The 16,512-nt window shown below is 40.8% G+C and overlaps 1 protein-coding gene across 4 annotated transcripts in view; it reads right to left on the reverse strand.

Annotated features, from left to right (window-relative positions):
• The window catches only part of COP1 (COP1 E3 ubiquitin ligase), a 128,953-nt gene that overhangs the window by 44,601 nt on the left and 67,840 nt on the right, over positions 1-16,512 (reverse strand). For all 4 annotated transcript variants that reach the window (XM_069789651.1, XM_069789649.1, XM_069789650.1 and 1 more), the window contains one exon: positions 11,595-11,711. In XM_069789651.1, the coding sequence (XP_069645752.1) occupies positions 11,595-11,711 (117 nt within the window). The remainder of the gene's footprint in view (positions 1-11,594; positions 11,712-16,512) is intronic.

Below are 16,512 nucleotides of genomic sequence, written 5' to 3' on the forward strand. Positions count from 1 at the left end.
TGACGGGGGTGGCACAAAGCACTGCCATACAACCTTAGTTCTCCTTTAATTCTTTTTTTTTTTTTTTTTTTCTTACTAGTAAAAAAGAAAATGGAGAACCGCTGAACTTTAACTGCTGCCAGGCCTCCAATACCAAACAGCAGCACTTGGAGATCTTCATGTGACTGAGGCAGCTTTGTTCAAAAGTTTAGAGTGCAGATTAGCTGAAGTTTGAACATCCATATGTGGGTCTTGCTCTGGAAAGAAGACTGGGGACATACGACAGTTGAAGACTCCAACTTTGGGAATAATTCAACTCAACAGGACAGGTCAGCCTTCATGCAGGGACCACAAAAAAAAGACTATTTTTAATCTTGGGTCTCTTCCAGGGCAGAAGAGAGTGTAGAGTGGGGGAAAAAAGGGTCTTTATTATAGCAATAGAAATGCAAGGTGGCATTTGGGCATTCGACAGAGAACGGTGAGGAAGCCTTCCAGCCAATGAAATACTATAGACATTTATTTCACTTGACAAGAGTAATACCGGGATGGGATATGATCAGCGCAGGCTTTGGCCTATCACAAGCCATTTCAGGGAGAGAAGAGAGTGTGACAGTTTCTACTACATAAAGGAAATAGATGCTTTGGGAAAAGAGAAAAGACGACAACGCATTAGGGACAGGAAACAAAGTGGACTTCAATTCAAGCGAACAAAGCCCTGCACCAAAAATTAGCGCAAGAATTTTCTTAAGAAGAAATTAGATAATATCGACAACAGTGAGTTGACATCAGTGCCCTCTTTACAAACCATTTCCCTTACTGTAAGGAATGAGATTAAAAATGGGTTTGATACAGCCTGAAGCAAAAAACCTTTGACAGACAAAACTATCCAGAGCATTTTGCTGAAGAATGCAGTGTGCTGTTTTCCACTTGCAGCATGACAAATCACATGAGGAGGAGAGAGCAGAAATAAATCCATTTTACCCCAACAAACATCTCCCTGTAGAACACTGCACCGCAGGTAAAGCTAACTGATATATTTTTTTTTTCCTGCCTATACCTTCCGTTCAAAAAAACCCCCAATAAACCAGGAAAATTTTATCCCAACAGCCATTATTAAAGGCACATTAAAATGTTTGCTGGATATGGCTTTGTATTCACAATTTTCTGTTCCAGCAGAAATTGCAAGTACTTTGTTTCTATAACTAAGACAAAAAAACCCATTTGATGTATTTGCTTTTTCCTCTTCTTTTTACTTACAGTTCACTTTGCAGTAAAGGAACAGTTTTTCCCTGAATAACCATTTTCTGTTGCCCTGGGGGAATCTCAGCAATCTTTTCTAGAAGCAACACTCTGGTCCACAGCAGCGAACTGGAACAAAGCCCTTATTTTGTATTTCATGCGTGTGCCTAAGATGATTTGGGATGCGGTACTTCATTCATGTTTGCTATCGGAGTTCCGCCTAGACAAGTGGTCTCACACCGTTGTACCAGGCTCCCAGGGAGCTCCCGCACACCATGGCTTCATAGGTGTCAAACATTCAACAGCCACCCAAAAAGGGACTGAACTTTGGAAAAGCATTCAATAGATGTTTTCCCTGCAGGTCAAAGCCTCCCCCATGTCCTCTTCCCTTACACCATGCTCTGAAGACTATACAATATTAAGCAAGGTCTGTATAATTTATTTTGCTGGGGGCAAAATCTTAAAAAACAAAAACCCCACCCAATCTTTTAAGTGAGGAAGTCACAGAGCCCGTGATGTTAGCAAGGAGATGAAAGAAAGTTTCTGAAGCAAAGAAAGGCACATGGGTATTTGGGGATGACAACTCAATCTCATTTTCCTACACTGCAATACAGATGATTGGCAATAGCCTCCAAAAATTGTATTTAGGGAATCCAATACAAATCCAGCCTCCAAAAGAATCATATTTAGAGAATCCAACACAAATCCAGCTCTGGTTTTCATTTAAATGAAGGAAGAGCACAGCTTTGAGAAGAAGGAGAATGCCTAACAGTGTTCTGTTTAGCAGATTGGATGACAAAGGAAGCAACATGAGAAAAGTCCACTCCATGAAAACGGAATTAAAGACAGCTGACGTTAGATTAAACACATCTGGTAGTCTCAGTTTAATCTCTGGCAAAACCAACAGCACAATAAGCACCTTCTACCTCTCCTCCAACCAAGAAAAGGCTCAGGGATGTGACAGCAGAGGGTTTCAGGTTAGCACTTGAAATATTTTGACAGTGCTCTGCAGGGAAGACTATACCCTGCTTCAGCCAGTGATTTTCATCTCTTACTAACAGCAAATGTACTTTTTTTTTTTTTAATGTATATCAACACTAGCATTTCACTAAAGATCTATATCTCCCTCTGCTGAACAGATGAAGGGAACAGCAGCCTTGACAGGAACTGCCAACTGGGTTTTTAACCTTTGTATTCGACAGATTCCCTATGGCTCGAAGTTACAGATGACATTTGCTGGGTTATGGATAATGGTCTTTACACACTGAGGACATTTTTTACTGACTTGTCTAAAGCTTTTGACACAGCAGCCCATAAAACCTCCACCCTAAATAACTTGTCTCATATTAAAAAGAGAAGGAGGAGACATAACACATTAGAGATCTTAATCAGTTGAGAAAAGGGCTCTGATGGGTGGGGGAAGCAAAACAGATTTCTCTAGAACTCCTTTGAAACTTTGACCTTTATGGTTTTAAAGAGCTACAGAGATTTCTCACAGGAATAAGGGATAGCTGGTCTTTGTGCAATTCAAAGATTGCCTTCTGTCATACTGCTGGAGAAACAAAATATTCAGTACACATAAGGAAGATTTACTCATGTTACAAAACCAATGAAGACAATAGCAGTAACAACCTGCAGATTTTGGAAGAATTCATCCTTTATGTCTGAAAGACAAAAAATAATTATGTACTGTTCAGACTCTTAATCCAACTTCCCTCCTTGACTATGTAACATGCAACTCTACATGCACTAGTGCACATAGGCCAATGTCCAAAATGAGTTTTAATACACCCAGAACATGTGAAGAACAGTCATTTTATAGTAAAAGGTGCTTCAACCCATGCTGTCTAAAAAGGGGCTACATCTCTGAAGATCTGAAAGTCCTCACATGAGCACCAGGGGTCTTACTTGTACAATGGCTGTTGGAAACACCAACACTGTGTTGGACAAAACAGCTTTAAGGGTTTTGTCATATCAGCAAACATCATACAAAAAGAACCAAACAGGTTTCAGAGCAGTCAAAGTGGCTCTAGGGAAAGAGCAGGCTGCTGCCATATGCATTACAATATGCAGTTGAGGGCCTGAGTTTGCCAAATTATCAGTCAAATCCGATTTTGGTCCAGAACTACATTTTACTTCAGTAGCCTGAATAGACATAAGCCTTCTTTCACTAGGTTCTGGAGATGGTGGTCCGATTCATTAGCTAAACTGCCCTCAAAGCAGACTCCACTGGAAGAGATGATGGATATTAAATATAGTGCCACAATCACTAATATTCAAGCTTCAGATAAGAATGTTTAAACCAAACCCCCAAATGTATGGTGGATTATGCAGACAAGGAAATAAGCACAGGAAAGCACATGATGATACACAGGTACCCAATGTGGAAAAGAAGCAATGTACACTCTAGCTAGGCAATGAAATAAGTCACGTGAAGAGTGACTAGATTTGTACACACATCTACAGTCTTAATTTTTATCATCTTCTTGAGATTCAAATGGCTAACATGGCCTCCTTAGAGGAACCTAGCCCAAATGTTCAAAAACTCTTCTCTTAAAAACTCATGCAATGCTTACATGCTCAGATACTATGAAAAGATGCCTTCAAAATGAGAGCCCACACTGCATTCCCAAGTTACAGATTTTCCTATGCAATGTGGCAATCTTCACCACTTTGTATGGAAAAAGTAGTGTGTTATAAAAGTCCAAATGTGCACAGTACCCAAATAAAAGGCTGGAACAGTTAATCTACACAGCAGTCTGAAAAGGAGATAACACAGGAAGCCATTACAAAGGATGTCATTCCAATGAGCAATTCCTTTAAACTATCTACCAGAAAAACTGCAGCTTTGGAAACTGCAGAGGTTGGAAAGGATTAAACTAAGGGATACAGCAACAGCTAGTAGCAAGAGCAATTTGGCATTCTGAGGAAAAGATGAATCTTGGAATTGCCTATCTGATCCTGAATTTCAAGGCTCATTTCAATTTTAATTTGAATTTTGTAACATTGACTAAATGACTTCTACGCCAGTCGTAAGACAAAATGTTCAGGAAAAGAATATTTAAGCAAACAATTAGCACGCTCATTTCTGCTAGTGACAGATACATCCTTTTCTCCAGAAAATCAAATGGAGCTTTTCAAATTCATTTTATTGGTTCACTTGTTACTGAAGTGTGACGACCTCCGAGATAAAGCTAGGAAACTCCCAATAGGTCTCTCTATTGTTACTCAATATTCATTGCAAACGCTTTATCCAAAACAAGTCAGGGGCTACTTTTTCTGTGCAAGTAAAGAACTTATATAAGCTTTTAAACTCTGAAGATTATGTGAAATTTGCACATGCAACATGCCTTGCACACCTATGAATGGTTTCATGTCCCTTCACGGTTTCCTAGGAAGCAGCTGCAGCAGGGCAGGAAGACACTGTACAGTGCCTGGCTGATCTGGTAGCATCTCTGATGTGTAGATACAGGCAAGTCAGCTTTGCTGCAAAAATCGTAGGTTTAAATAACATGGCATAGCTGCAGCTCTCCTGATTGTCAGTCCTGAGCAGAAGCAGAATATGATCTACCTACCAGTACTTTACCTACCAGTGCCAGAAAGATTGTCTTCACCAGGACAGCAGAAGGTATGGTTTGATATTTAACTTTCATTTACATCCCAGCATCCATGAAGAGGGATAATTTTAAGTCAAACCTTCAAGATGGTGTTCTAACCTAAACAATCCCACTAAGCTCAGTGCTTCCCCCGCAATAAGTACTGTCGGGACAGAAATATGATCACAACCACACTCGTGAAAAATAGATTCCTCCAAACGACCCTCAACTGACTGAAGTGCTGTAGATGCTTTCAAAGGTTACAACAAATGAAACCTTTGCAGTGGAGTTCTGGAATGAGTTTAAATAAGGTGACAAGTGCGCGCTTCCAAAACATGGACCCTGTCCCCTACTTCACCTGCCAATAGCCTCAGAGGTCATGGACTAGAGGAAGATTATCGAATACCCACAAAAAGAAAAGACACCCTGCAGGTAAAGTCCAATACAAGTAACGGGCAAGTCCTGGACTGCTGCATGCCATACCGCTTTCATAAAGGGTGAATTTTGAGCACTGCTGTGAACTTTTCCACAGGCGTGAAAGAAATGCCTAACCTTTGTGCCTTTGAATACTGTGCTGAATTCATATGCTGAAGGTAATCTTGTAGCTTAAGCCCAAAGAAGCTGCCTAACTCCACCCTAAACATGTCATATATTCACACAAATAGATTCTTTCTGAGTCACTGCAGGCTTTCAATAGAGCAGAGTACTTACCCATGAGAATCTATTAAGGTAAGACCTTGCTTTCAGCTGGAAAACATTAATTCTCTTCCAAAAAGGCACACTACCTTTTTGGTCATTAATATCACATCATTCTTCTGAGCTGAGTGACAAGCCAGGCAAGTCACCCAGATCCAAGGCAGCACGAAAGGCTAGCTCTACAGAGAGATGTTTGGAAAAGAGAAATCACCGCTCCAGTTACTGCAGCAGGAAAATCAGTATTTCACTGGACAACGATGGTCTCCAAAGCGGTCCCGCTTGGATACCAGGTATAGTAGCAAAATTGAACGATGCTGATAAAGGAGCCACATGTGACCTTGACCTGTAAGTGCATCAAGGCAATGCAGAGATCTTAAGGGGTGGGTAAATAGTTGCAAATGAAAACAAAGCTGTTGACATAGCAACAGGAGTCCTTCAGTATGCTGGATGCTGTGGATCAGTATCGTTAGTTTTGCGGCCGTTCAACAATGAAAGAAAGGCGGCAGCCATCAAAGCCAGAATACGATGCCATTCTGTAATGCTGAAGATGGTGCACAGGAAAGATCTTTAAATAGCATGCAAAACCTGCTGGGGAAGGGCAAAACCATCTTCAAAGGAAAAGCACTTTCTTGGGATGTGTTCTTGCTCAGTGTCACTGTACAAGTCGGGAAGGGAGTAAGGAAGAGAGACAAAGCAGGCAAGAAAGGGGAGAAACCTTAGCACTAGGAGGAGACCTCACGTTCACTGAGGATTTGCCCTGTGTTAACTAATGCTAATCTTAATTCAGACTGCCAAAAGCCTGTCTGGGGCTGGCACTGGTGCTCTATGATCAGGGTATGAGCTGATCCAGAAAAAAGGCAATTCAGTTTTGGCCACACAATTGCCAGTATGAAGGAAGAGATGGAAAAGCAAAATCGGCAATGTTTAGGAGGGAGTATGGTATCCCCAATGCAGGTAGTCTCAAACTCTGAGGCTGTAAGTAGTAAAACCAACATAAATCAGCACTACCCCATGTTTTGCCTGCCCTGGTCACTTAATCTGAAGCGATACTGTCAAGAGTTTGTGACAATGCAGTGAAGCAGTTTAGGGACCTGATCAAGGTTAAAACTAACCTAGCAAAACCTTAAACTCTGACCACACTGCAGCTGTTCTGTTGCTTTCCTCTGCCCATCTGTACTTGTCCGCTGCTTCCACTTATTTTGTGAAGGTCCTAGAGAGCCGGTAGTCTCTCTGTCCTGCATCCCTGAGGAACCCCCTCTCATCCCCCCGTCCAACCCGCTAGATTTGTGGGTCCTACAGGGAAAAAATATAGCATGTGAGAAGATGATGCATCCAGTGTAAGAACTCTGGAATCTGAAGTTTTGATGACATGATCTCTGCATAATATATGGGAAATGAAAGGTCAGTGGTAGCTGCTGACAGTATTACAACATGCTGGGAATAAAGCATCGCTACTATCAATAGCTACACTTAGCTCACTAGGGTTAGCAGACAGTCTGATCTCACCCAGACTGCACAACTTGGACATTCAAGCTGCAAACTGCATGCATTTGCAGCCTTTTTTTTTTTTTTTTTTAAAGCCGGGAAACTGTACTGCTAGAAAATATATGGGTTGAGGGCATTAGTGCTATTGCCAAGGCAGAACAATAATAACTTCAGTCATGATTTATATAGCTAATTTCAGGATAAAACCCTATCTATTTTTAAAAAGAGGAAAAGACCACAAAATTACCTGATTTTGTATTCGGCAGTGATTACAGTTTATACTGCCCAATGTTTCAACTCAGTAAGCATGCAAATAGAATATTTTATTAAAGTAACAGACAAAGGAGATTTTTTTCTTTATGTGCCCTCTCCACTGCAACAGATTTTATCAGGCTGCAGCCAGACACACTAGCTTCCCTCTCACCTGAAGTGCCTGTCTGATTTTAAGAGAATTATTTCCCAAACCAAATACTCATTTCTCTCTTGTATAGGCTCTATTTCCAGGTTATTGCTCATTTGTTCTGTTTTAAGCTACCAAAATGATCTCTTGGTCATCTAAAAGCTTTCAGAGTGAAGAGCCCAGAAAAGAAACATATATGTCATCCATATTAGATGGTAATCCTGGGATTTGCTTCTATAGTGGCAACTAAAGCATGGTTTTCTATGGCATCTGAAGCCAACCCCGTTCCCTCTACTGAGAGTGGTCCATATGGAGGTACACAGTCTAACAACACTTTTGACCATGGCTACATCCAAAACAAAGCATCACAGCAACTCCTTCCATTATTACTACTTGCGTTTACAGAAACACAGAGGGTTTGACCAAGAAATCCACACAAATCCCAATTCCAACCCACATCATGTCCTCGTCAGGAGGCATTGTTCAAGGCAGTTGCTTCGTGTTCTCCTGCTGCTGCCAATAATGGGCAGGAACCTGCGGAGGAACTTGGCACAAGGGGGAAAGGGATGTTCTCCACAAAGGAGGAGCAGTACAATACGAACAGCAACAAGCAGTCTAGCAGAGTCAACATAGTCTCATCAGGGAGAAATACACAGTCAAAGCTGCTGGTGCAATAACTCCCGTTTCGCTCACTGTGCCACAGGGTTTGCAGCCTGACCTTGCTTCAAAATCCATCACCACAGTTCTTCAGTACACTCCTTTTATTTGGCAATACAGTATGCAAACTGGGTCCAGGTGAAAATGCTTTTTTTAAACCAAGATCTCTGGGTTCAGGATTCCCTAGAGAGCCCTGAAGCTGCGGGTATGTGACTGTGGCTATCTACACAGCAGTATGGCTGAGGGACCCAGATGATGGCCAGGCTGCCATCACACTCAGCACCAGACATGCAGAAGTGACATCCCCACCCAAAAAGTGCCTGGTTTGAGAACCAGAGGCCCTCAGCAGATGAAGCCACACAAGGAACAAAAAGGCAATGAGACCATTTCAATAGGCTGCTGCATCAGCTCACAGAATTCATGCCATGTGTTGGCAGATCTCTATGCAACTTTTAAGTATCTTCCTTCCTATTTTTCTGTAAAAGGGAGTTCTTCTAAAATTGGAGAAAGTGATAGAAAGCACAAAGGTACCTCTCTGAATATCTTACCGGTGTACAATATGGCATCATGGGCAGAGGCAAACCAACAGTCAAGATATTACTAGCAAATGAGAAGGGATATGTAAACTGGAGACAGGGTAGAAAGGACTTTAAGGTAGCCATGCTATTTCTGTGGAGAATGCAAAGTGGGAATCAGCACAGAGATTCAGAAATGCTGATCTAGTTGAAGCATCTGATTAGGAAAACCCACTTCAAAGAGTCATTCTGAATAGATGCATGCAAGTGGACAAGATGCATTTGTCAAGGGCAAAGGAAAATGTTTCTTTAAGCCAGGTGTGAAAGAACAAGACCTTATGAAAAGGTGTTTCAGCTGTATAGATGGGTGGGAAAGACCCTCAAGGAAAAAAAAACCCTGGAAATTAAAATTGAAAAAAATAATCATAATTTCAAAATATTAACACTGAAAAAATTTAGACTTGCAGTCAAAATTGCATTGCTAAAGCAAGTCATGCTAGCTTGCAAGCTATTCTGCATACAGAGGAGGGGGGGGAACTGAAACATGTATGTTTAATAATTTGGTATATTAAATCAATTTACTTCCTCCTTTTATCTCAAATTTTAAGTACCAATACTTTTGCCCTTCCCATTTCATCAATTGCTTATCTCAAAGTCTTAAACTATAAATATATATATACACACAGAAACATAGACACATATATAGCATTAAGTTCCATCAAATCAACAAGTAAAACAAGAGGGTATATACAGGAGCAGCACTTCTGCCTAAATACTGTACAAAACTGTGTTATGCATGCAATGCTAGGAAGTCTTGGCTCTCTCACTCAGTGATTTAGTCAATGGTAAGTAATTGAAGCAATTTTCAAAACTGAAAATCCTCTTAGCATGTGAACAAGCCAAGGCAGAGCTAGGACAGCTTTCTAAAGTTGTCCACTACACTAGTCACTGAATTGGTGTTTAGTGTTTTGAATTGCTTATCTTTATTCCTACTGTGGCGCAAACAGGAACGGCCAAGTCAGTGCACCCAATCCACCTTTTTTTTTTTTTTTTTTAAATACTACTCAAGAAACCCATCTTTGACTCTTCGTTTATTAATTTTATAGCCCATGTGACAAATCATGCTATTTAGAAGTTAGATTGCTTTTTCCATAGACTAAATGAAGTTATTAAACAACACTAGCTGAAACAGATGAAGGAGAAAAACCTTTGTCTCCATCATAACACATTAAACAGGACTGTTTTACTATATGGACTAAGTAGACAGTAACTAATTTCTTCACTCTGATTTTTTTTTTTTAGGAGTTCAGAAGGAACATCTTTCCAGACTCCAGTATTTCTTTTAATTTCATATGCCATTTTTCCACATGTATTTATGGCTGAAAGATCAATTAGAATTCCTTTGTAGGAAGTAATTCCCATCAGTTCAATTACTCTATGTAATTGTTTCAGCAATCATAGTTAAATATCCATTTTAATTTTTATTTAGTGACTCAATTACCGAGCATCAAGCAGATGTAAACACTTTTAAAATTTTATCTTCTCTCCCTCCTACGTCTTGTTCCCCAGTACAAGTACCATTTTACCCCTCAGCATTCTCTAAATCATAAAAATGCACACGTCATTTAAAACCTCCATATAACTCCTAGTGCTCGCTAACGCTTCTTTCCCAAACACACTTGTTGAATATGAGCCCATTGTAGTTTTTTTAGACCTGACTGTAGGCGTAGAGACACTCCTATCTGCTTCCATCCCACGTGCCCTACTGCTCCAAAAGCCTTCATAGATTTAACTGTGCCTCATTCCCCTGCCTGCCTTTCAGGTGGAAAGGAATCCCAGTTACTGATTTATCAGGAGAATGCTGTTTCATGGTGCTTTTACATATCTATTTTAATCAGTGGCTGATCCATTTGAAGCTGGTGCTCTCACCTTTCCCTAGAGCTTTTTACAGATACCTCCTTCCATTCCAATGCTTCTAGTAGATATTGTAATTCAATTCTATTCTTGCATGTAATTCACTAAACTTCAGCAAGATGCCTGTCAAGCAAGTCAATATTTTACACTGCAACTTGAATCCATTTTTTGCAGTGTATCAAAATGCAAATTTATTTTTTCCTCCTAAGAGTCACAATCGAAGTAGAACCAGCCTTGAAATGGGAACACCTAAATGAAATGGCAAACCAGTGGTTGCAAGAATGATCAGCATATCTCCTGAAGTCCAGAGACAGCAAATGTCATCATAAGATCTAGTCAGAAGCGCATTAGAACTCCCCAAGGAGAAAGAAAATGCAGAGTTGGTTAAACATTTATAGGTATCTCCGAGTTTCAGTTGCTGCATGCATAGCATGATATAGTTTCCTCCCAAAGCAATACCCACTCTGCTCTCAAATCTTTGTACTATCACCAAGAACTATTTAATCTAAGTGAATAAAAGGCTCATCGTGCCTTCCCCACTGACTACTAAAAAAAAAAAAAAAAAACCCAAAACAAAAAAAACCCCAACATTAACAGCAATCTTCGCCCAACCTAGGAAAACATGAGCCCACCCATGAGGATTGTAGTTACAGTTACAGGAAACACGCACAACCACTGTTTTACAGCACACCTCAGGTAAAACCAGTTAAAATTCCGAGTATGGCTTTGTAGTATTTATAGAGCAATACTATAAATCAGAAAGAACAACTATCACCATGTTAACACATTAACTTCGCTATGAGACTCTCAAAGCTGAGCTTTGCCTGGTTGCCTTAGTGATCTCAATAAACACACTAGGCGACAGCCTTTCGTGATCTTTTATCTCTGATAGAGGCACCCAAATTAAAAAGTCAGGCTGCAGCATGAAGTTGACACTTGGGTATCATGATATCTTCTGGGTGACTGCACACTTGAAAAGTCTTACTCGGAGGCATTTTAACTGGAAAGGCACCTCAGTCCTGGGCAGAGTAGCCAACCTCACATCTTTGGGGGGAGTAAGAAACAAAGGAAGGAAGAAAAAGTATCTCTTTGCCCCAAACCCCTTTTACCTACCTGCACAGCCAAAAGCTAGGTGATACCTAGAAGAGGGGCTGAATTTGACACAACATACATTAGCCTTGGCCTCGATGCTTGCTACTGAGTTGTCCAAGTTGGTAGACCACAGCTTCACTAGAGAAACAGAAAAACAGAAATGAGTAAATAAAAACAATCAACCTCATTTGAAATGCATAATATCTAGTTATTTCATAAATAAGATTCTGAAAAGCCTCATTTGCCAAGATGTTAGTGATTATAAAGGGTCAGTTGCTGCTAATGGCTGGTAAGCTTGAGAACATTCTCAAATGCGCACTGTAGATATTCTGCCCACCTCCATACACACAGGAGATGCTGAAAGTCCACATCTCGTATGGCTGAGAACATCAGAGCAGGTGACTAACCACATGTTAGAATCAGAGCGTTTAAGGCTACCAGAGTGCAGATTCATATAACCAAGAGCAAGAAGGCTTGCAGCCTTTTTGTTCCTTGTCCCTTAGCTGGGATGCAAGAACTCCATGCTCCACAGCAGAATTGCTTTGAACAGAATAAATATACCTAATTGTATGCTTGAGCACAGTGAATGAGAACAACTTGTTTTATTCTCGAGAAACTGGCACTGACAGGAAACAAATCGGTGTGCTGGCTTCCTATGATGAAATATTCCCTTGGTACAAGGAACTCTACTGTTCTACAATACTACCATGTGAACATTGATTAAACTTTGTGGTACCGAATGAGCTCTTCCTCCAAGTACTCACTTCAGTGCTTCACAGGATGACCAACAGAAAACACCAGCAGCTTTTCAAAATAAAGCTTTCCCCACCCTCCACAAACACTTGAAGTACCATTCAACCTTAAAGATGAAGCATGCCAGCTGCTCCCTGCGGAGCCAATCTTACTATTAAAAGCTAGAGATGTAACACTTTGTGCTTGATGCAGATGAAGGGGCAGCACATTGGCATCAAGCCCTGTTGATGCCTACAAGGCAGAAAAGACTTAAATGTTCTCCCTTTCCCCTTTTCTTGATGAGTGGGTTGCGCTGTACTAACGTATCATGATCAACGTGCTGAGGCAGGAAGCGGAGCAAGCTGAAGCCAATGTTTGAACACGCAAGAGCTACATGAAGGCTTAATCCCCTAATCAGCTCCCCATGAGAGCCTGGGCTTCTTTAGGTCTGTGGCCAGTGGGTCCTCTGCTATCTTTTTACAGAAAGCTCCTTTGGAGGTGAAGTGAGCAAAACCAGCAAAAGAACAGGAATCTTGTTACCCACTGTGGTTAATACATGATGTAAGCAGTCTTATGGTATGTCCCCCCACTCTCTGAGGAGTCCTCTGTATCACCTCTTGGTCAGTCTTTCCCAGGAGCTTTGAAGGAGAAGCAAGGCTTCCACACGGATTACAAGACGATGTTTTAGATGGTCAAGGAAAAGGAGGGGAACATGGGCAGGGTTGTTCTAGCGCACCTACTTTTTAATAGTATGGCAAGCAATGAAAAGCAACAAGATTGCACTATTTCTGACCATACCTAGGAGAACCGCTTCAAGCACAAAGAAAATACATACTACTCAGAGCACACCAAGGAATCATTTTAAATACAGCACTGTGGGTATCTGACAGCTGCCTGGAACCATTCTGAAGCAGCACACACACACACACCAGAAATATAAACACTGATGCATACTGTATTTGCATAAAAGCATTATGTAAAATTCAATTAAAACAGCACCCACCCTGTTGTTGGTTTTCAGAAATAAATCCATTGTCATTTACTGGAGCTATAATATTCATTCTAAACACTGAGCTACATTTCAAAATGAAACCAACAGCTTTGCAAGCATGGCTTAAGATGCTCTCTTCTCCCAAGTGAGACTGGATGATATACCTCCTCCATTGTGTTTTGCACTTGGGGGCGGGAAGGGGAATGGAGCCAGCAAAGACGATTTTGCAAAACAGTAAGACATTAGCACTTTGCTTTAATGAACAGACACCAGAAGATGTACAGGCTAAGTTGCAGTGGCAGTAAAGGAGATGAAGTTTACGGATGAGATGGTATAGGAAGCAAATAATACCATGATTACAAGAGGACACTGTTGGCAGACAATATAGCTTTAACTTGAGGTGTGCAGGGAGGTCACATGATCTCATAGTTCAGAGTGATGTTCTGCCCAAATCTAGTACTAAAACCACACAGGCTTGTCTTGAAGCCTTCCAACCAGGTATCAATATTTAAAGTTGCATCCAAAGCGGCCAAGTCTCTCCTTGACACCACCTCTAATAAACAAATGGCCATCTGGTCTCAGTTTTGTAGCAAAAGCTAATTGAGGGCTCAGTTTCAACTTGGCTCCTTTTTTTCATTCAAGTTTTCAGGTCATAAGCTGAGCCATTTAATCTGGTGAGGAGTCAACCTGTGTGTTCAAAGCCATCATAATATTCGTTACAACTGACAGACACAGATTAGAGTCTGCAATTTCTGTGATCTAACTGCTGTGGAATACGCTGGGCTCCAATTATATCTTAGTCAGTGCCATAAAAAAGGATATATGCGACATATAACACCACATAATGAAACATGTCAAGTTTTACCTGGAACTGCCCATTATTTTTTAAAAAGAACTGACAGGTTAATAAAGCATAATTCATAAGGGTAGAGTTTATTTGCTGTAGCTTTCAGCAATTTTGCTGAGGTTGAGGAAGTAATTACACAATGTACAGATGTCTCGATAACACCTAGAATTGTGCTGATGAGACAAGCAACCATCCGAGATTGACTATTCCTAAAACACGTGTTCTCAAAGCATATGTTTCCTAATTTTGCAGCTGCTAAGAGAGACAACTATGTGGCCAAATGTCTACCTCTCACCAAACAAGTAGGAAGATGCCTCCAGAACAGCTTTTTCAGTTTAAAATGTTTAGGTCTTTTCAAGATATTTTTTATTTGGTTGGAGCTTTACACCAAATGTGTAAGTTTATAAATTAATTTTCTGTACATCAGTTCTGTGTCTAAACACTGACTAAAAGAGGCAGAAGCCTGTACTACAATAGCTAAAGGTGTTGATGTAAACAGTTGGTACAATGATAGTAAGGATATTTTATCCAGCCTGTCATTCTTGAAACTCTTATCTGGTCATGTGATGGAGAGGCTGCTGTTACTCCGAAAAAGCTGTAAACCAGGAACAGGCTACTGCTACCAGAAAACTCATTTGCAAAGATTTAAGAATCCCTAGGAAAGAAGGAAGCTGCTGAATTGTCCTGCTAGGCAAAATTTTTGATTCACTGCCTTGTGCAGGTCAGGAGGATGATGTAAACTGATGACTGTTAGCAGGCAATGACCACAGGGTATTCCTCCTTGCATAAGACATAGCCAGACAGATCTTTTGGTTGGTATTTTAACTACCAACATCATCTTGACATTTCAAGGTATTCCCAGTTGAATCCAACCACCCCACAAATCTCCAGGAAATTATCAAACTTCTTTTAGCCAGGAAAATGAGCAAACTGAAAGTTCAACCTGATAATTTAAGAGCAATAAACACCCATACTTCCAGTTAAAGTCAGCAGAAGCTGAAGGAGCTAAGTATCACTGAAAATAAAGCCCCAAACAATCCTCTGGAAGTCCTCTACAAAGCTGGGGAGGAAACTCTGATCTGCATTTCTCAAGTTAGTTCCCCTGCTAAAAGGCCATGCTTCTGTTTTATGAAGCCAACCCTGCAAATCTGCTTTGCCCTACTGAATTAAGGGACACTACAAAAAATAGCTGTAGGATTAGCATCCATGGTCTCACTTACCAAGGCAGCATGGAAATTGCTTTCCTTACACGTAATGAAACAGATGCTTGCATTCCTCCTTGCCATGAGACAATGAAAGGTAACCTCTTGCTATGGTTCAGAGATCTCAGGTGCTCCTGTTCTGCTCCACCTCTCCATTTTAAGCCAGGAAATAGTGCAGGGACTACAACTCACAGAAAGGACATAAATCCAGGACTCTTTCTTCAGTTGAATTTGTCAGTACTGCTTGTTACCCCTTGAGCTTCAAAAACAACCCCAGAGCAGAGAACAAATGCTTCATCACTCCAGAACAGATCTCTACCACACTGGAGACTTAAATTCTACCCACAGGGCATCACAAAATATTTTGCTCTATCTGCTAACTTTACCATGGCCATTAAATTACATTCCCAATCCAGAACAGACAGGGATATTGGGTTGAGAAGCAGCTGTAAGTCATTAGCTAAGAGCACTAGCTCCAGCCCTATTCTGGCACTTTGATAGCATCATTTTGCCTTCACAGAATTAAATAATCTTTTCTGCTTTAATAGCAAAAATTCACCCTTTCTTACTTACATCAGAATCACAGCTCCTGCCATTGCTACATGCATAAAAGAACTGAAATTAAGACTGTGCTGTTTCCCCAAGCTGCTTGTAGCACAAGTAAACACTTCAATTTTGCTCACTGCTGTCCAGCTGGTGTACATCTTTGGGTCCTTATAGACATATGCAACTACCTTTGCCCCTTTAAAAGGGGAGGGCATGACAACTGTAGATAAAAGTGAGGTTTTCATACACACAGTAGTTACTTCAAATAAAATAATGCTTTTATGCTCTCATTATCTGCTATTAAAGTAGACAAGATCTTCCACAAATAAGCATCCTGGATGATCTTCATCTAATGACGAGGACAATGCAGGACCTGAGGTCCAAGGATGCTGTTTCTAATTGTATCAGAATCATTTTATCCCTAATAGCGCTCCATTCATTGCCACCCCCTTTGCTGTGCCTGAGCCCTGGCAGAGACAGCTGTGAAGCACTGATGGTAGGATTTTGCATCTAAAAGCTCCTTCTCCAATACATGCCTACCGAGCATAACAGCTGCTTTAAAAATTAGCTTCCAACTTGAAAAGAACGAGAAGAGACAGGCAGATACAAAGGCAAGCAGGA

Source organism: Haliaeetus albicilla, chromosome 8 (assembly GCF_947461875.1).
Source record: "Haliaeetus albicilla chromosome 8, bHalAlb1.1, whole genome shotgun sequence".
Lineage (NCBI taxonomy): Eukaryota > Metazoa > Chordata > Aves > Accipitriformes > Accipitridae > Haliaeetus > Haliaeetus albicilla.